The sequence below is a fragment of the Sorex fumeus genome, unplaced genomic scaffold, assembly GCF_029834395.1.
Source record: "Sorex fumeus unplaced genomic scaffold, SorFum_2.1 ptg000072l, whole genome shotgun sequence".
NCBI lineage: Eukaryota > Metazoa > Chordata > Mammalia > Eulipotyphla > Soricidae > Sorex > Sorex fumeus.
The window spans coordinates 41523597-41545211 of NW_026606129.1; the positions used below are offsets into that span (position 1 = coordinate 41523597).

The window sequence follows — 21615 nt, forward strand, 5'->3', positions numbered from 1 at the left end:
TGTGGGCAAATGATAATATTCCATTGGTTGGATACACCACAATTCTTTCACTTGATGAACACAGATGTTTGCATATTTTTGGCTAATAAATGATGCAGCTGCAAATACAAGAGGTTTTGATTATCGGCGTAGCTTTTTTCCTTAGTAAATATTGGTCTTTCTTGTGTTAGTAGAGCCTTCTCTATGTTGAAACTATATAAATATGTACATGCCTTTTTTTTTTCTTTTTGGGTCACACCTGGCGATGCCCAGGGGTTACTCCTGGCTCTGCATTCAGGAGTTACTCCTGGCGGTGCTCAGGGGACCATATGGGATGCTGGGAATCGAACCCAGGTCAGCTGTGTGCAAGGCAAATGCCCTACCCGCTGTGCTATATCTCCAGCCTCTACAGGTCTTTTTAAAGGGTGTTTCATCACCTTGTCCTGTCAGTTACCTGGTTTCCTTATTTCTAGATGTTTTTGTTGCTACTGTGAGTGGATGCCCCTTCCCCTATTGTATGCTTAACTGTTTACTTCATTGTATTAGAAAGGTTTTTCTTTTTTTTTTAAATCCATTATATTAAAGCACCAAGATTTACAGTTATTCCTAATTGAATTTTAGGCAGTGGCAGCTTTTCTCCGCCAGGTTCCCTCCCATCCTGCCAGCCTTGCTTGCCTCCTTGACAAGCATATTTTTAAGTTGGTTAGAAAAGTTTTTACTCTTGATTGTCAACCAACTTGTCAACTTTTTTCTTTTTAAAAAAAAATATATATAACGTGGGGCCCTATGATTTACAATATTGTTCACGATCACGATCATCCTATTGTTCGTTGATTGCCTCGAGCAGGCACCAGTAACGTCTCCTTCGTCCTAGCCCTGAGATTTTGAAAAGTGCCATATGCAAGGCTCTTTTAGGGTTAGGAGAATGAGACCCATCATTGTTACTGGCATTTGGCATATTGGGTTAGCCACGGGGAGTTTGCCAGACTCCGCCGTGTGTGCAGGTTACATTCGGTAGCCTGCCAGGTTGTCCAAAGTAAGAATGAGATAATAAAATGTCGCGCGGCTGGGGGCTGGGTTTTATAGTCTCTGGGTCTTGGCTGTTGATGGGATTACACGGCGCTGGGGGCAGTTGGTGGGTGTGACCCCTGCCTACTGAAAGATGGAGGATCTGGATGGGGGATGCTCAGCCCCAATCCAAGCAGGCTTGGAGATCTCAGCCCTGGGACCCGCATGCCTGTGTTCCTCTGCTGGTTCCTTCATGCGTGTGGAGAGTGGTCTCGGCATGGTTGTGGCTGGTTCTGGAGGACCCTCCCAGCCTCGAGCAGAGCCCCGGCAGCTGAAGACTGAAGACAATATTCTTAATTTTAACATTTCAGGAATACAGTGTTGCTTCACCACACCCAACTGCCGGCAGCCAGAGCATCAGTACCGTCTATCCCTGCCACTCAGCCCCTCCTCGCCCCTGCCCCTCCACCCACCACCTCTTAGCAAGCTCAGTTCTGTAGGCACTCAGAGTCTGTTATGATTAGCCATTGTTTTTTCCCTTATTATGTTTCTTTATGCTCCACTTATAAATGAGATCATTGAGTATTTGTCTTTTCTTCCTTTGACTCACTTTGCTCAGCACGATGCCCTCCAGTTCCGTCCAAGTTGAAGCAGACTGCAAGACTTGTAGTATTTTATTCGTATATAACAGTTTCTTTATCTGCTCAGCTGTTTTTATGCAGTTGGGATGTTTCCAGATCTTGGCTATTATGAATAGCACTGCAATGAATAGGAGTGCAAATATGTTTTCAAATTAATGTTTTTGTGTTCCTGGGGTAGAAGCCAAGAAGTGGAATTGCTGGGTCATTTGGAAGCGCTGTTGTTAATATTTTGAGAAATTTGCATGCTGTTTTCCATAGAAGCTGAACAGAACAACATCCCTACCGATAGTGTATGAGACAGTGTATTTTCTACCACATACTCACAAGCACTGGTTGTTTGGGGTTTTTCTGATATGTGCCAGTCTCACATGAGTGAGATGATTTCTCATTGTTGTTTTGATTTGCATTTTCCTGTTAACACGGGATGAAGAACATATTTTATAATCCTGTTGACTCTGTATGTCTTGTTGGAGGCAGTACCTGCTCAGGAGTTTGTTTTTCTGCTATGGGGTTTCGTGAGTGCTTTATCGATATTAGCCCTTTTCCACATGTTTGCTGTGTGATGTTTTCTCCCCCTCGGTCGTACTTCTTTAGGGCAGAATTTTGTGGAGGAGTAAATGGGGGACTGAGGTCAAAGGTACAGCTCAGTGATAGAACACATGTGTCACACACGTGAGGCCCTGGGTTTAATCCCTACGACACATACATGCTAAAGGTTGCATTAGGAGTTAGCCAGACAGAGTGGAAGAAAGAGTTTCCAGACAGAGGAAATTCTGCATGTGGAATGGTAAGTTGACCAAAAGGCCAGCAGGAGAGAGCCCAGGAATTGGCTCAGTGATGGAGCCACATGCCTTAAAGGCATGAGGCCTCAGCTTCGACCCCAACACCTCCCCACATGCTCCATGCAAGTCCAGTGGCACAACAAAGCACCATCTCAAGCACCCTGCAACCCTGCATGTGCGAATGCTGCTGCTCAGTATGCAAGCCCCGTGTATCATGTGAACACCACTACCAAGTTGGTGTAAGCTCTGCTCATTGCAACAGCAGAGGGAGGGGAAGGCAGGAGCCAGATAAATACACCAATACATACATAAATAAAGGAGGGACTGGAGCAATAGCACAACGGGTAGGGCGTTTGCCTTGCACGTAGGGCGTTTGCCTTGCACGCGGCCGACCTGGGTTCAGTTCCCAGCACCCCATATGGTCCCCTGAGCACCGCCAAGAATAACCCCTGTGCATCGCCAGGTGTGACCCAAAAGGAAAGAAAAAAAGCAAAAGAAAGAAAGGAAGGAGGGTGGAAGGGCCCCGTTGGGAAGCAACAAGAATAGTTTAGTGTCAGCTGAGCTCATTTTGTACATGATGATTACTGTTATTCTCCTCTTACCCTTTGAGTTTTTTTAAAAAAACAACAGACTTGATTGAATCAGAAATGAATTTCATTTGGAAAACACGGAATTTTGAATTTCCAGTTTCCTGCTCCTAAGTTACATTCAGTTATTGTTAAGTTTTATAACGTTCTTAGAAGCAAATCTTGATGTTTTCTGCCAGGTTTCCTATGTGATTCGAGACGAAGTAGAGAAGTACAATCGAAACGGGGTCAATGCCCTACAGCTGGATCCAGCTCTCAATAGACTTTTCACTGCCGGGCGAGACTCCATCATAAGAATATGGAGTGTCAATCAGCACAAGGTAAAGCAGTACTGAATTTACAGTTTAAGCCTTTACTTGGTAAAATTTGATCTTTAAAAGATTTTTTACAGTTTCAGATTTTCTCTTTTTGAGCCCTGAGTTACTTGGTTTACTTTTTTTAATGGCTGCATTAAAATAATTGCATCCAGAATTCTGGCATCTTCTTGGTTGGGGAGACACCAACCATCAACGCCCTGGGGAGTTTCAGGAGTATTTTAGCAAAGGTGGGAACTCCCCAAACTAGGTTTGGGATAAGAATTCTGGGGCTGAGGAGCTAGTACAGCAGACAGGGTGCTTGCACTGCACCAGGCCAATCTGAGTGCAATTGGGTTCCGTCCCCAATACCCGTTGTCATCCCCTGCGCCCCACCAGGAATGATCCCTGATCCCAGAGCCAGGAGTAAACCCTTAGCACTGCCAGGTTTGGCCCGCAAACTAAAAAATGTTCTCTGCTACTGATGGACAAAGAAGTTTGTCTGTTGAGGGGGTTATGTTCAACAGTTTATTTTCTACTTATGTTCTGAATTCTTCTCTTGGGCCTATTTCCACTTCCACGTAATCCGCTCAGGCCTACACACTGTCGCTCTCAGGAGGACTGCCATGGCCCCTGTGCATGGCCTCCTGTCTCCCTGACTTTGTTGTCCTCACAACAGCCAGAGGAACCAGGGAAGAGGAAGGGGAGCTTAGTGGTAGAACATTGTCCTTGCCTGTGTAAAACCCAGAGTCTCACTGAAAAGGTAAAAGTTGCCCCCAAAGATTGGCACCGTTTTTCAGTTATACCTTCAAAAGGTTGACTATGCTTTGGCGTTGTAATTGATCTTGGATAAATATTTGATTCTTCATTCAAAAGCAATTATGGTGCTTAAAAAATCCATTGGACTTACTAGATCAAATAAAACCTGTAAAATTAGAAAGGCTGCATGCTCCCCATCCCACCCCCAAAAACGTGGAGCACATGCCCATTTCAGTCAGCTTAATCAGTGACTGAATAAATAGCAGTACTCCTACATTTAAAAAAAAAAAAAGGCTGCATGCTCCTTTTCTTTAGTAGACCGTTTTTTTCTTAAGCCAGGAGCAGGATTTTAGTAGGTATACAGATAAATCCCCAGTCAAGTGAAGAAAAACTCTCTATTTTGGTTTTGATTTTTGCTCGTTTATTTTGGAGCCACGCCTGGCAGTGCCCAGGGTTATTGCTGCCTTGCACTAAGGGATCACTCCTGGCAGTGCTGGGGGACCGTATGGGTACTGGAAACCAAACCTAGGTCAACACTGCACGCGCCCTACCCAATGTACTATCTCTCCGGCCCCTTTATATTTTTGTTTAAAGGCTATAATGTGAATGACATAGAAAATAAAAGGAGTATTGATTGAGTTCTTAACTGTATATCAGCACTTTCATATCCAGTATTACTTCATTCTTAAATAATCCTACAAGCTTCCCTCCTTTCAATTTCCTCCCTCCTTCCCACACCCAGCTGTGCTCAGGGCTTACTCCAGGCTCTGTGCTCAGGGATCTCCCCTAGTGTGTTGGGAAGCATATGCAGTGCCAGGGATTGAGCCCACTTTAGGGCAAGAGCCTTAACCCCTCTGCCATCTCGCCAGCCCCAGGATCAAATTCACAGAGTGGGGGAAAGGCATCAAGAAGTCTGCAGTGAAATAACTAAAAAAAAAAAAAAAATAGAGCCCATCAGAGCGCTGATGTAGACCGGGCACTATGAAAACCCAGCCAGTATCAGAGTGCAGGTGTAGAGCCTGCACTTTTTAAAGTCTATGTCTTTTAAACAATTTTTTAAGTTCCACAGTTGCTGATTAATGTTTCTTTAAATGGACTTTTGTTCCAGTGGAAGCAGTGGGGGCTACCATGTTCAAAACATGGATAGTAAACAAATTGGTTTTAAAACACTTTTGGGAACTTACATATGAATTGGAATGCCACCTTTCTGTGAATTTACATTGTTTCACACAAATTAAGGATTAACCTGGGACAATCTAGAAAGTTGCCTGTCCTGCCCTCCATTTTTTTTTTGAGTCATTATTTTATAACAATTGAGTAGTGTCTTGAGGAGAGCGTTTCTCTTTACCCACAATGTGTCTTGTACTTGTCTGTCTTAGAGGTAGGCTGTAATTAAATACTGGCCTCTTAATTACCTGGCCTCTCCTGGTAATGAAGCCAGGTCAGAGGAATAGAAGAATCTCAAGTTACTGAGTTAAAATGGTGAAATGGGTAATACTCTTCGTTTCCATTTCTTCTCTGAAGAACTGTAGATGTCATGAGGAAAATAGTTAAGTCAGACCATAAAAACAGCTATAAGAAGCTGAAAGTAAATGTTTTCAGCTCCCTCTGCAGTCAGCTAGGGATTCAGTCACCTCCTTGGGATCCCTGCTGTGAGCCGTCACCTGTGGCTCATTTCCCTAGCCTGTAGGCTTGTTCAGGTCCTGTCCTTTCAGCAAACTCCTTCCTAATAGCACTGTAAGTCTCATACAGTACCTAACCCAGATCCTGGTATTTTTCTATCACAAGAACAGATTAAGCATTTGCCCTGGAAAACTAGACTTTGATTAGTAAGAAAGCTTTCCCCAAACAAAGCCTCTGTTTACATTTGGTATCTGAAAGTATCATCTTTTGGATGAAATTTTGTTCTGAATTCAGTTGTCAATTTTAAGACCTTACAGTAATAAGTCACTTTAATTGAAGATCCAAACATCTGTAACTTGCTATGTTTCATCCTCTAATAATCTGTAACTTGTTACAGTTCTTCCTCTGATATAAACTATTGAAATCTTGTGGTTTTTCATTTTCTTTTCAGCAAGATCCCTATATAGCTTCTATGGAACACCATACCGATTGGGTAAATGACATTGTACTCTGTTGTAATGGGAAAACATGTAAGTACTTCTTTAGATTATTGGACTTCTGAAAGTTTTTATTCTGTATAATACATTTTTATTGTAAACTTTTCCTTACACACAGAAAAGCAAACCCACTGGGAGAGCTCAGCTCGTTAAAAGTTTGCAAGAGAAAAACTTAGATCAAGAAACAGCTGGGGCCCAGGGATTGAGTCTCAGTGGTAGAGCACCTGCCTTGCACTTGTGAGGTCCCAAGTTCTTCCCTGGCACTCACTCACATCGCCAAGTGCCAGGGAGCACTGCTGGTGAGATCCTTGGTGCCATCACAATGACCAGTTCCCCTTGTGTGAGTGCCCCTTGGTGCACCTAAGGGTGTGACCCCCTGACACTGCGGAAACATGGCACCCACGACAACAAAGGAAAGAGGAAGGATGTTATTATAAAGTACATGGGTTATCAAAGTACCCCTGCTGCAGTGCTTTCCATTACAGCCCCTTGCCTTGGTTTATTGCTCTCTGCTCATCTATTAAATACTGTTGACTGGTTTTGTCCACATTTCAATAGTTACAAATAAACTCATACAGAAAATGTACTTTCAGCCTTATTAATAACATTTTTTTTCTTACTATGGTAAGATCCTTTTATTGGTTTTGCGTTCTTTGTTACTGTTGTTGTTTGGGACACCCCCAGCAGTGGTCAGAGTGTACTCCTGCTTCTTTGCTCAGGGATCACTCCTGATGGGGCTCAGGGGGTTGTATTGCATGCCAGGGATTGAACCCAGGTTGGCCATGTGCAAGGCAGCCATGTTATCTTTCGGCCCTGGTTACGCATTCCTTATTAGAGAAATTATTCTTAGTCGATATAGTCACTTCTTCAGCCAAAACACATTTTTTAAAACAGTGTGACCTATCTATTTAAAAAAATCACTGTCACTGTCCTCCTGTTGTTCATCGATTTGTTTGAGTGGGCCCAGTAATGTCTCCATTGTGACACTTGTTACTGTGTTTGGCATATCGAATACGTCACAGGTAGCTTGCCAGGCTTTGCCGTGTGGGCGAGATACTCTTGGTAGCTTGCCCGGCTTCCAGAGAGGGGCAGAAGAATCGAACCTGGGTCAGCCAGGTCAGCCGTGTGCAAGGCAAATGCCCTACCAATTGTGCTATCGCTCCAGCCCATTTAAAAAATATTTGAGACAAAATGTAAATGTTCAACTTTTAGGGGCACAGTCTGTTTTATGAATGAATAGTAAATGTTTGAAATAATGTTACAGCTGCTATAAATATTTTGATATAGTGTGTATGTGAACATTAGTTTAAAACTGTTGCTTTTTCTTTTGAGATAAGTTTTTAAAAGTATAAGTCATTCTGTTAAGGAGTTTGGCAATTCTCTTTCTCTTATAGTAATATCTGCTTCTTCTGACACAACTGTAAAAGTATGGAATGCACATAAGGGATTTTGCATGTCAACATTAAGGACACATAAGGTAAAGCATCCAACTTTGTTCTCTGTCTTTGGTGTGCTGTTAGGATCTCAGTGGCTTATATGGCTTGTTTTCATTATTGCTCTACACACTAAATAATAGTATGTATATTCTGTTTTAGGATTATGTAAAGGCCTTAGCATATGCCAAGGATAAAGAACTGGTCGCATCTGCTGGGCTGGACAGACAGATATTCCTTTGGGATGTGAATACTCTCACAGCATTGACTGCCTCAAATAACACTGTCACAAGTAAGGTGTTTGAGAAAAATGTCTTTGAAAAAGATGCAGGTTGAATGCTCTTGAAAACGTCTTTGCTGGGTTCACATCAGGGCAGTGGCTCATGTTTCGAAAGTACTTCTCCCAATAGCATCCCAGAGTGTGACTGAACTGGTTGGCTCTGACTTCTCACTGCAGTCTAAAACTGGTAGCTTCCCGCAGCCTAACCTGGTTATTTGTGAACACGTGCGTGTTCCAGCTCCCTCGCTAAAGTAGGCTCCTGCAGAGCAGGGGATTGGATCTTGTTACTCCTTTTCATCTGCCACAGCATCACCTGGCCCAGAGCCATACGCTCTGCAGGTATTGACAGAGGTGGTGATTGCCTTTGTCAGGTTGGCAGTTGTTGACTTTTAAATGCATATTAAGACCCTAGGAGTTAATGGCCAAGGTGGAAAATACTAAAGGGGGGAAGAAAATCAAACATTCTCGGTACCTATTTTGTGGAACCCCTTCAGAGCAGCTCTGTGGAAACCAGTCCATCTCAGGTGCTTCAAGTGCCTATCTGGGGACATTCACAGATTGATTTATAGCATGGATGCCTCATCAGCTAAGAGAGGCCAGATTGCCAGGACACATCCTGGGCTTGAAATTGAGCCTCAGGTGTAGCCTCATCTGTTACAGTCCTCTCTGGCTAGGCATCAGAGGGACTGTTAGGCTGAACTCAGCCCCAAAGGTCTTTGTTCAGGATTTGGGCTGGAACTGCCTTTGTCTCTACATTGTAGTTTCAATTTGTAATGACTGGAATACTCACATTGACATGTGAAACTTTTTGTATGACTTGGTATGTGACAAGAAAAGAAAGTTAGAAGACTGGTATTTATAACTACTTGAATTTATTTTACCCTTTCTCCCAGGAAACATGTGGTGGCCTAACACTGTGTGCTCCGATATTCCACCAGATGTTGTTTTTTTCTCCTGCATTTTATCAGTGATTCAGCAGCTGGGCCCTACTGGGGCTGTTGTGAAGAGTTATTCGCTTTTTACAGATGTAAGGCCTTTCTTTTAAAAAAAAAATTACTAGTGCAGACAATACAAAAAGGCAGGTTGGACTAAGTTTGTGACTCCACAGTAGAGCACTTGCCTTGCATGTGTAAGGTGCTGGGTATTACCCCTCCAGCACCACATGGTCCTCTGTGTCTGGAACCACCCCAAAGCATGAAGCCAGGGGTAGCCCCCAGGAGTGTTGGGTTCGAGTCAAAAACCAAAATAAAAGTCAAGAATTGTCTCAAACTCAGAAACTAGGTTTTAGTGGTACAGAATCTGTAACAACTATGCCTACGCTTAGACTTGCTTAGGGAAGATATCTCATGCCTTTAGGAGTACAGAGGAATATTAAAGTAGGTAGCCTTCGTTGAGCACTTCCTGCAGGCAGTTGCTTTTCTAAATAGTCTTCATGTAGTAACATCTGTGTTTATAGATTTTCCACACGTCTTTATATTGGCATTGTAAAATGAAGGGCAGGCGTTAGAGGCAGCTTTTTGTGCGGCATTTTCACTGCACTATTATGAGCCAAAGGTCATGAGCGTGATTCTTAGTTGTGACAGATTCTTCTCCAGTGTATAATAGTACCATTATCTAGTATTGCCTTTTGCTGTATCTGATCTGGTGGATGAAAATGGTATTTTTGTTTCCTTGAGTAATGGTGAATTTGGACATACTTTTCATTTTATTAGCACTTGTACATCTTTGAATATATATATATATATATTACTTTAACAGCAGTGCAATTCCATTTTTCAAGTATGTTTATTGAGTAATTAATATGCTCAAATTCAGAATGATGTAAACTTTGGTTAACGGTATTATTGTTTAGAATTATCTCCATGAGAGGTCAACTTCTTCTTAAAGCACTTAAAAAGATAAATGTCTTATAAATCAAATAATTAAACGTATGATTTTGCTGACTGTACACTAAACAACTGTTGGTTTTGTTAACATTTCGCTCCATTTGTCCTTAATAGCTTCTTCTCTAAGTGGGAACAAGGATTCCATTTATAGCCTGGCAATGAATCAACTGGGAACAATTATTGTATCAGGATCCACTGAGAAGGTAAGGGGGAGCTTAGACTTACAAATTTTTGTGCTTGGGTTTCAGTTATATAATGATCGAGTACCCATCCCTCCACCAGGGCCCATTCTCCACCACCAACGATCCCAGTATCCCTCCCACCCCCCACAACCCCATCCCACCCTGCCTCTGTGGTAGGGCATTTGGTAAGGGGAGCTTAAAGGGTTTATTTTAACACTAGAAAAGGAAGAAACCAAGGGACTGGAGTGATATTATAGTAGGTAGGGCTTTTGCTTTGTACACGGCCAACCCAGGTTGAATCCCCAGCAACCCCCATATGGTCTCCCAAGCCTACCAGGAATGATACTTAGCAGAGAACTAGAAGTAATCCCTGAGCACTACTGGGTGTGGCCCCCAAAATCGAGCAAACAAAATCAAAATAATTTGAAAACGTACAGACTTTTTTGCCTGGTGGATGCTTAAAGAAAGGTTTTACTTTGAACAAGAGTATCATTGTGTAATAACTTTCAGGGGCAGGGGGCAGAGGGGGACTTTGGAGGTTACAGGTGTCGAAGGTTTGCGCACTTTTTGACATTAAAAGTCTTCCTCCTTGAAAAGCTTGGGAGCCATGGATACTGCCCATTGGCAGAAGCAATGTCTACTTCACAGAATTTAATGTTTATCACGTCATTTACATTTGATCAGATATAATCCGTTTGCTTTTTGTTGTTGTTATTTTGTTGAATCACAGGTTTTAAGGGTTTGGGATCCAAGAACTTGTGCAAAACTGATGAAGCTTAAAGGCCACACGGATAATGTGAAAGCCTTGCTGCTGAACAGAGACGGCACCCAGGTATGCAGTCGTCCTGGGCCCAGGCCTCGAGACCTGCTCAGGAATGTCTCTGGTGACTACTTTGTCTTCTGTACATGCATTGATTCGCAGTAATTAACTACACAGATAGTACAGTGGGTTGGGTGCTTACCTCGCATGCAGCCAACGTGGATTCATTCCCTGACATGCCCAGGCACCGCCAGGAGGATCTCCTAAGTATTGTCACGTGTGGCCCAAAAGCATCAACAACAAAACAGCAACTACTCAAACTACTCAATTGTATATTTTAGAATTATTTTGTTTGTATCACTTTTAAATAAAGGCAGAGTAAAGGAATTTCCTCAGAATAATTCTAAGGGAGATAAGCTGTATAATACGTGGGGTTAGGATAATTTTAATTGGCGCCTATGCAGAAGCAGAAGGAAACTTTAGTATGAATTCTTTCTCCTAGAGTCATCCAAAAAGTTCCTAAAAATGGGCTGGAGTGATAGCACAGCGAGTAGGGTGTTTGCCTCGCATGCATCCAACCCGGGTTCGATTCCCAGCATCCTGTGTGGTCCCTCGAGCACCGCCAGGAATAATTCCTGAGTGCAGAGCCAGGAGTAACCCCTGAGCATCACCGGGTGTGACCCAAAAAGCAAAAAAAAAAAAAAAAAAAAAATTTCTAAAAATGGGTCTGAATGAAGGACAGATTCTAAATTAGCCTGTATGTTGAGTTAGTTAACATGTACGCATCCATCCAGCACTACAAAGACAGTTAGTATTTGACTTTGTACTAATGCTCTGTGGGCTACATTGTTGGTGAATTACAAATTATAGTTCCAAGCTGACTAATTAGAACTGATGGAGATGGAATGGTAGTCAGAAGATGATGAGCTTAGAGGCACCACTCCTCTGCCGCTGTGGAAGTTATATCCAGAAGAGAGAGAGAGAGAGAGAGAAACACCTTTGATCAGAGGGATAGGACGTTTTGAAGAATGAGCCAAAGGAAGAAAATAATTTTTCAGAACCTGACACACACAAGAGTCTTGGAAATGCCTGCCCCGCAGCTGTTTGGGCTGAGGTAGGATCTCAGTGTCAGGGAACCCTGAGAGCAGGACCTTCTCCATACTGGTCTTCCTTTGCACATCTCTGCAGTGGGACTCCTATGTTGCATTTGTGCTGCAGGCAAAATTAGAAGTAATAAATATACTCTATAATGTATAGCATTTTCTGGAACTCTCAATCCTTTGCAGCTGCATTTTCATGTGAATTAGTGTAAGAAGTGCAGCGCATTCAACTCCCCACTGTCTTGCTGTGTTGCTGCTAGGCTACCCTTAAGAGGGTCTTCCTGGCCTTGTTCTTCTGTTAACTTCCTCCAGGTTTGGACAGGATCACAGGGTGTGCATGGCAGTAACCCTTAAGCAGGAGGAAGTAGATATGGTGGTTTCTGGGGGAAGAACTAGGGGAAGTTACATACTACCTAAGTAAGTAAGTAAGTTACATACTACCTAAAGCAGAATTTCTCTACCTTTCCAACCTTGTTTCTTCCCTATGCCTCCCCCCACTCTCACCCCCCCAATCTCCGGTTGGCAGGATATACTGTGGCCCCCTTGGAATATCCCACAGGCCCACAGAAGGGCTGTGGCCCCTGGTTGAGAAACTCAGTCCAAGAATATCTCATGTTCACTGCCCTCCGTGCCTTGTTTCCCTCATTGTTAGCTGGGATGATTTAAGTATCGCATATAACCCTGTCGTTGGAGTAGCAACAAAGGGAAGGGAAGGAAAAGGGAAAATAAATAATGGTTTTAAAATAAATACCGCATGTATGCTTATAAATGCATTGCACTTGAAGTCAGCTACGCTTACCATAAACAAAGGCAATGATGTGGCACTACTTTACAAGCCACCTGTTAGCGTCCAAGTATATAATTAAGCAACCATCTTTTCTCCTCTGGTTTCTCCTCCATCCATTTTCCTCATTGGCAGATAGAGACTAGATGTAAATTTAACCACTGATTACTCAGCATATTTATATTAGGGAATTGAGCCACACAGCCGTTGTAATCACTGCTAACTGAGGGGAGGCAGGAAGAAGAGAAAAAAAAGAAACAACCAAAGTTCTACTTTCTGATTCTTGGACTCTCATCATCCAGAACAGCCTGTTATTGGGCTCGTTACCAGTTACTGGCCACGACTGGTGCTGCCTCATGCTGTTGCTGTTGCTGGGAAGGCACCGAGAGCTGCGTGAGGCTGAGTGGTCTGCTCCTGGGCTTAATTCACTCTGCGGTTCTTGGTTCCTTAGAAATGGTTAATCTGGGCAGGACTTGCCTTCAGTGTTTTCTGAGGCTCAACAGGTGGCGGGGAGACCAGCCGCAGGCAGTCTTGCCTAGAGGTTTCCCTCCTTGAGTGTGTTCTGTTGGCTTGGATTGTTCAGCCTGTGATCCATGCCACCAGAAGCCCTCATCAGAGACAAAAATACAGATTTTGGAGGGGTCACGTGTAAGGCGTTAAGAGAGAGGCCAAGTTCAAAGCACAGGCATGAATTTGGGGCCAGGATTCTAACCTCTGAGTTTCCATTCCAGTGCCTTTCTGGCAGTTCTGATGGGACGATTCGCCTGTGGTCCCTGGGCCAGCAACGATGTATTGCGACTTACCGAGTCCATGACGAAGGCGTCTGGGCTCTGCAGGTCAACGATGCCTTCACGCACGTGTACTCTGGAGGAAGGGACAGGAAGATTTACTGTACAGACCTAAGGAACCCTGACATTCGGGTGCTCATTTGTGAAGAAAAAGCACCTGTTCTCAAGGTGTGTCTCATGTTTCAGTTTTATAGTTAACGTTCTATCATGTGTTAGCAAAGTCTGCATTAGACATGAATTAACCATGGCGTCACACAAAGGATGTTTGCCATTTCTCATGGTCTGTGGAAGGAAGTGTGACTTTCTCAGGGGTGTTTGGCCCTCGGGTGGACGGATCCCAGTTGAGTTACTCACATCGCTGTTGAGCTAGTCAACTTCCCTGTAGGTTTCTGTGAGCAGGCAGCAAGGCATAGGTATGTCCACTGCCTCATGAGGCAGGACAGGACCTTCTGCAAGTCCTTCCTGCTGAAATCCATCCTGATCCTCGGCAGCAGGAGTGTGGGGGAAAGGCTGCTCCATGCTGTTAACGGAGAAACCTGGGCGCCAGAGAGGCAGTACCAAGAAATAGCTAGACTCTTGCATTGCAAGCAGCTGACCCTCGTTTTGTCTCTAGCACCACTCTGGTCCCCCAAGCACTGTCAGGAGTAGCCAGCTGCGAAACATTGCTGGATGTACCTCTCCCCCTCCCTCATTAAAATTTTAAAAAAATTCTTTAATAAGAATAAAAGAGCGGGGCCTGGAGCAATAGCACAGTGTGTAGGGCGTTTGCCTTGCATGCAGCCAACATGGCCGACCCGGGTTCGATTCCCAGCATCCCATATGGTCCCCCGAGCACAGCCAGGACTATTCCTGAGTGCTTGAGCCAGGAGTAACCCCTGAGCATCGCCCGGTGTGACCCAAAAAGAAAAAAAAAGACTAAAAGAGAAACTTCAACTGAAATTCGATCAGTCACATATGACAAGATATACAAGGGGAATGATGGAGTTGCATTTTAAAGCAATAGTGAGTAAATTTTCAGATTTTATAGAGTCATAAAGACAGCCTAGCTCTTTTTTCAGAAATTGTCTGATAAAAAACAAAAAGAAAACAAGAAACAACTGTACATATCCAATGTCTGTAACACTTAAGGGCCATCTGAAACCCAGATCACAGGCGAAGGAAGGGCTTCCAAAGGGAAGGGAATCAGAGGGACCATCGAGAGTGCTCCCGGGGCCCCCAAGAGCTCCAGCAAAGGGTTGAGTATCTTTGAAACAGTCGGTGCTCCCTAGTGAACACCACCATCAGTCCTTTAGAGCAGCAGGACAGTGACGCTGGATTCTTATAGGCAGATGGGAGACGGCGGGCATGAGGAGATGTAAGTCCTGCACCTGCCAGGGCTCTCTTGGCAGTGGAGAAAAAGACCACAGGAACTTAGCTCTGAGGATCCTTGCTGACCTGAGATCCTGCAGTACTAGGGTTCCTTGTCTCCAAGACCCCACAGCTGAGGGCTCTCAGCACTCGACTTGATGCTTCATGTGTATAGCTAGCCGATCCTGACACTTCAAAGGAATGAACCTCCACAAACAGGATGTCTGTGCTTTGTTCTCAGATGGAGCTTGATAGATCAGCTGACCCACCTCCTGCAATCTGGGTTGCAACAACTAAGTCGACAGTAAATAAATGGGTAAGTGAGCCACTGTCCCCCAGGAAAGTCTCGTGAACATGTGGTTTGTTACCACAGAGCTGGCAGAGCACTAGTAAAGCCTCAGTGTGACCATGACTCTCGTGCTTTTGGACAGGCTGATCCCTAAGATCCCTCTGAGTGCAGCTGTGACCCTAAGAACTGTATTAAAATTAGGGTAATAGTCAAAACAAGGCTCTGACCCTTTTTTTTTCAGCAGCCAAAAAACACATTTAATGTGCTTCAAGTGGGCACTGTTGCGAGATGTAAATATAACTAGTTTCTGACCTTGCGAAGTGGAAATTGGCAGCCCACCTATCTACACCGCAGGAAAAATCATTAGGATCCTGTTTGTCTAAACCCAAAGTAGTCAGTTTTGCTTTCATATTATGACCCTTTTCTTCTTAGGGGAAAGTAGAGGGCTGGAAGCAGAGGGTAGGAGCCAAAAGACAGTACGGCAGCAGGGCTCTTGCCTTGCATGTGATTGACCCAGGTTCTGTCGCCAACACCGCATGTGGTCCCCCAAGCACTACCCGGAGTGATTCCTGAGCACAGAGCTAGTTGGCCCTGAGCACAGCCGGGTGTGGCACAAGAAAAAAGAAGTAAAGGGTAAGCAGAGAGAAGTCATGCAAAGGCCTCGTGGTTCTCGGGCGGGGCGTGCGAGCTGGCTCTGCAGTAGAGCGCGCACCTCACGATGAGAGCACAGGGCTCAGTTGTCTTGCACTCAGGGAAAAAACAAACATGCAGAATTACTGGTGGTTCTGAAATCTTAAATCAGTAATTTAAAAGTTCTTTCTCACTGGTGTATTTGTGGAAAACAGAACAGAATTATTTGCATTTATCCTGTTTAAATGCAGGTGTTCTCTGCCTTGTACAAAATGTTATATGGCTTGTTTATATTTTTGGGTGCCGATTTGAGATCAGCATAACTTTACCAGGAAGAGTTACCAAATGGACAAGAATTCCCTTATTTAATTTTTTGGTTCATGGTTGATAATCATACATTGTAACAAGCATTTTCAGTTTTTATCTAGGCTCCATAATTTACAATATTGTTAATAATACACTTTCACGTGTACTGTTCCAACCCTACAAACCTACACCAGTGTGGCATCCCTCCATCTAGATCCCAGGGTCCCTCCCATCCCCCCTCTCTGCCTTCTTAGCAACTCTTTTGTTTTTGGTTTAATTATTATCATATGAGTCACATGCTTACACTAGTGCTGGCGGTTATGGTTTTAATGCACACAGTTGCCTCACCTTTTCAATGTGCCCGATACCTTTGACCATTGTATGACAAATACTTTTGGTTGATGTTACTGTTTGGTTTTTCTCATTTGTTCTTTTTTTTTCTTGCCACTTTAAAAAGATTTGCAAAGCTTATAAACCATAAAATTATTAAATGATTTTGTCCCTTTAGACACTGAAAGGAATTCATAATTTTAGAGCCTCTGGAGATTATGACAATGACTGTACAAATCCTATAACACCCCTTTGTACCCAGCCTGACCAGGTTATCAAAGGTGAGTATGGAACTTGGAAGGTATTATACTTTCTACTGTACTAATTATAGTTTCTTAGAGACTTGCGGGCTGGAGAGATAGTACAGTGGGCAGACCACTTCCCTCCTACAACATGACTGACCTGGGTTCAATTCTCGGCATCCCATATGGTCCCTGGAGCATCACCAGGAGTGAACCCTGAGCATAGAGCCTGGAGTAAGCCCTTTTCTGGGGAAAAGAAAGAGTGAGAAACTAACCAAAGAAGGAATTGACCGTCCTTTAAATATAATTTTGATTTTAACATAATTAGTAATATATTGGTATTGGGTGTTTTGTTTGTTTGGGTTTAGAAGGGCCACACTGGACAGAGCTCAGGGGCAATTCCCAGCTGTGTGCTTAGGGTTGCTCTGGGCAAGGCTTAGTGGACTGTGCAGTGACAAGGACCAAATCTGGGCCTCCTGCATGCTTTGCATATATACATCCTGCTGATCGCTCGCTCGCTCTGTCTCTCTCTCTGTCTCTCTCTCTCTCTCACACACACACACACACACACACACTCTGTCTCTCCCTCGCTCGCTCTGTCTCTCGCTCTCCCTTGCTCTCTCTGCCCCTACCCTGTTTTACTTTTGTTAGTTTTGGGGGGAGAGCCACATCTCACCGTATTCAGGGCTTCACCTGGTCCTGTACTCTTGAGTCATTTCTGACAGTCCTCAGGGGACATACGTGATGCCAGGGGTTGGCTGCGTGCAAGGCAAGATTGTAACCCTTTGGTTACTGTCTCTTTAGCCCCAGTAATATGGTTTATTTTTAATAAAAGAAAACCTTGTTTTTAAAGTGCTATTAAGGGGCTGGAGCTATAGCACAATGGGTAGGGTGTCGACTTTGCACATGACCAACCCAGGTTCGATTCCCAGCATCCCATATGGTCCCCTGAGCACTGCCAGGAGTAATTCCTGAGTGCATGAGCCAGGACTAACCCCTGTGCATCGCCGGGTGTGACCCAAAAAAATTTTTTTAAAAAGTGCTATTTAATAATTGCTTCAGCAGTATATATGCTAAGATGGGAACAACAAAAGATTAGCATGCCCTTCTAGAAGTATGACACATAAATTTATGACGCTATTCATATTTTTAAGGTAGCTCAGAAGGCTCTGCTGATGCCAAGCAGCTTTGTAACCACTCACATAATGATTGCATAGAGATACCATGATGAGAGTGTTTAATGAGCTCACAGAAACAATAGTACAGACAGATAAGAAAGTGGGATTGGAGTGGACGGAGCAAGAATACAAAGGGTAGGGTACTTACCTTGCATGTGGCCGACCCAGCTTTGATTCCCAGCTTCACATACGATCCCCTCAGCACCATCAGGTGTGATCCCTGAGCTTACAGCGAAGGGTAGTCCCTGAGCACCACCTGGTATAGTTCAACCGAAACAAAAAAAAGAAAAAGAAATAAGAAAGTGGGGCCAGAGAGATAGTACAGTGGACAGAGTACTTGTCTTGCATGTGGCTGACTCAGATTTGATCCTCAGCACCACATATGGTCCCCCAAACAGATGATTCCTGAGCTCAGAGCCAGGAATAACCTCTGAACACTACTAGGTATGACCTAAAAGCAAAACAGAACAAAACAGAAACAAGAAAGTATGAGATCAGAAGTGAAAAAAACTAATCAGAATTGGTAGAACTGAAGAGTATGGTAGGTAAAATTATTTTAAAAACTTGGGGCTGGAGTGATAGCACAGCAGGTAGGGTGTTTGCCTTGCACATGGCCTGACCCAGGTTTGATTCCCAGCATTCCATCTGGTCCCCCGAGCACGGCCAGGAGTAATTCCTGAGTGTATGAACCAGGAGTAGCCCCTGTGCATTGCTGGGTGTGACCCAAAAAGCAATATATATATATATATATTTTAAAAACTTAATTGGAAGACCTTAGCAGAAGAGTAAAATGTGCTGTTTTGCTGAGGATGTAGCTTTGATAAAACACTTGCAAAATTTGTGTGTGTGAGGCCCTGAGTTTGATCCCCACAATTATTATCATTAATAATAATATTTAGTTACTTTAACGTAGACTTCCTTTAATTAGTCTATGTTACCCAGCATCACCCAGTATACCGATGGTCAGGGTAAAGCTACAGCCACTTTGTAAAATACTTGTATTTAATATTTAAAGGTCAGAGCTCAACCTCAAGCTCCTCCATTCCACAGCTGGAAATGACAACTCTGACTGTGATGTCAGAGTTCGGAATGCAAGTACTGAATGGTGCATTCATCTGTAGTTCATGGACATCCATCTTGCTATTACCTTTAGACTAGAATATCCATTCGGGAGGTATAATACAGAGGAAGGATAGGCAGAAAACAGCACTGAGAGATGAGACTCTTTTCCTTTATCATTGGGACTTTACCCTTTGGATAATATTGTTGCCCTCCACACTTTTCCACAAGCATTCCATTGAAATGTGGAATCTTTTCATCTATAATCTGTTAGTAAAATCAGATTTTTTCTTTTTTTTGGTCTTAAGTTACTACAGATAGAATTATGCATCATTGATTTGTTTCCTTCCTTCTTGTAACAAATACAGTTTTGCTCTGTTACTTGCTAGCCAACAGTTATTGCTATACCATCAGTGTCGACATATAATTTTCTAATTATGTGGATTTTTTTCCTTAGGGGGTGCTAGTATTATTCAATGCCACATTCTCAATGATAAGAGACATATATTAACCAAAGATACCAACAATAACGTGGCATTTTGGGATGTATTAAAGGTGAGTACCTTTTTTATGTTAAGCTATAGGTTATTAGATTATAAATCCCCCTTTATTTGTATTGAATGTTATTACATTTGATAATCAAGATAAAAATACATAAATTAAGGGTCTGAGGGTATGTATATCTTAGTGGTTGAGCACTAACCTAGTTAATACATAGAACTAGGGGTCAGAGAGATAGTACAGCAAATAGGTAATTTGCCTTGCACACAGCTGACCTGGGTTCAATCTCCACCACCCCAAATGATCCCCCAAGCCTGCCAGGTGATGATTCCTTAGTGCAGAGCCAGGAGTAAGCCCAGAGCATTGCCAGGTCTGGCCCCAGAACAAAGCAAAACAAAAGTTATATAGCTAGAGGATAAGAAATCATGGCGTAGCTTATGAGCAAGGGTGTTTGCTCACAGCTCAACAAATCAGGAAAGCTTTGTGGTGGAACAGTCATTTCATAAGAATTCTAGTAGATGAATACAGGGAATTTTAGGAAGAAAAGATGAATGACAGAAGCAAAGAAAAGAAAAGCTAACGTGGTTTGTTCAGGGCAAAATAGATGGTTTTGTTTAATGGGAGACTCAGGTAAGTCCAAGGAAGAGTTGCAGGGATTGAGGATGAAAGAAGAGATTCTGAGAAACAGTCTTGAATCACAGCCCCCAGGATTGGCATCTCTCTGGTATAGCCTAAGGTAGTTTTAGAGCAGGGAATGCCTGTGTTCAAAGGAGTAGTCTTGAGTGTAACTGAAAGATACTTAGCTTTTTTCTTTTTTTTTTTTAATGTAGGAGTACTGCTATTTATTCAGCCATTGATTAAGCTGATTGAATTGGACATGAACTCCACAGTACTTGTCTTAAACATAATGAATCGGGTCTAAAGGAAAAGGCAGATGTTGGGCATATTATGAATAAAAATGAATTGAGAAGATCTGGTGCCTTGGTTAGAAACAAAACACTTAACTATAAGGAAAAGAGATCTACTTAAGTGTACTTCTAGGTCTAAGAAATGAGATGAATGGGTTTCTCTTGGCAGTAGGAGCCTTGACCTCACTAATACTGTTCTCCTCTGGGGTAGCTATGCAGGGGTCACGTGGTTTCAGAACCAGAGGTGTGAACGGAGACAGTTGGTTTCTCTCTGCAATAGACTTGGACTCTTCTGGGAACTAGAACCTCACTTTATTTTACAGAAGGGTCCTGAGGAGCCTGGTAGGCCCTTTCCTTTCTCTGTGGCTTGTCTTACCCTCATGCTAACACCTGATGCACTGCAGAGTAGCCACCAGATCTAAGCAAGCTAGTTAGTTTCTCAGAGTTGCTGACTCTCTGCCCGTACACCTAATGGTTGCTCTTGGTCTAATTAGCTGAAGCTGTAGTGGAGCAGAGTGTCTGGATCAGAGGCAGTTCCATTTAGACGGGCACTGAGCTGGTATTCACCGTAATCCCCATTTTTGTATCCTTGGCAGATTGCCATATCCAGCCAAACACTATACCTTGAAGTGAGATTGAGATCAGGTGCAATAGACATTGCAGATTAACAGAAGTAGAGCTTTGAGGAGCGTTTAGGAGCAAAAGGGTCAGTGTAGGACAGAGCTGCTTTCTGGTCCTCCCGTAGTTAGCCAAGTCATGAACTTCACAAGATCTCTAAATTCCTACAATGTAGTCGGCACCTATCTCAAGTTGTTGAGGTGATACTCAAGTATTTTTTTTATCATAGTGGTCAGCATGATAGGCTGTTTTACTAAGAATACACACGAAGCATCAGATATTCATTGGTGGAACACTAGGGTGGAGAGTGGGGAAAAAATAAACTGACAAAAAAGACAGTGGATAAAATTAGAGACTGCAGGAAGCATAGGGTACAGTGACAGTATTCCTTTGACATCTGTTGGAATAAAAGGGAGAGGAAGGGACGGAGATAAGTTTTAGGTTTCTGAATGACAGTTTGGTGAGTGGATATGAAGGAGTTGCTGAGAAAAAGAAACTTGCTGAGAAAGACAATGAATTTGAGTTTATGCGGGCTCTCTGGGAAGAGCTGTCCACTGAGCAGGTAACTGTATTCTAAGCACAAATGAAAGAGTAGCCAGGAGTAATAGATTCAGAAGCCATCTGATCATGGATGAAACCAAGAACCAAGGCATCACCCTTTTAGGGTTGTTAGACCAAGAGGAAGCTACAGAAGTGTGTAAAACCAAAAGCCAGTGACAGCTAAAAAAAAAAAAAAATTTGAGCATTACAGGAAGAAGCTTACAGTTAGCATTGTTGGCTTCCTGGGAGTTTATGTAAGATAAATGTCATGCTCCCATGCATTTA

The 21615-nt window shown here is 43.2% G+C and overlaps 1 protein-coding gene and 1 non-coding gene across 2 annotated transcripts in view; both read left to right on the forward strand.

Moving 5' to 3' along the window:
* Nucleotides 1-21615, forward strand: part of WDR48 (WD repeat domain 48) — a 49215-nt gene that overhangs the window by 15071 nt on the left and 12529 nt on the right. Inside the window, exons 2-11 of the mRNA XM_056129174.1 lie at nucleotides 3177-3317; nucleotides 6124-6202; nucleotides 7564-7646; nucleotides 7765-7894; nucleotides 9883-9971; nucleotides 10681-10782; nucleotides 13326-13550; nucleotides 14971-15045; nucleotides 16463-16565; nucleotides 19221-19318. Coding sequence (XP_055985149.1) covers nucleotides 3177-3317; nucleotides 6124-6202; nucleotides 7564-7646; nucleotides 7765-7894; nucleotides 9883-9971; nucleotides 10681-10782; nucleotides 13326-13550; nucleotides 14971-15045; nucleotides 16463-16565; nucleotides 19221-19318 — 1125 coding nt within the window. The remainder of the gene's footprint in view (nucleotides 1-3176; nucleotides 3318-6123; nucleotides 6203-7563; nucleotides 7647-7764; nucleotides 7895-9882; nucleotides 9972-10680; nucleotides 10783-13325; nucleotides 13551-14970; nucleotides 15046-16462; nucleotides 16566-19220; nucleotides 19319-21615) is intronic.
* LOC130037947 (U6 spliceosomal RNA) lies at nucleotides 17576-17677 on the forward strand. The gene has a single exon (XR_008794530.1). It is a non-coding gene; the product is annotated as a U6 spliceosomal RNA (small nuclear RNA).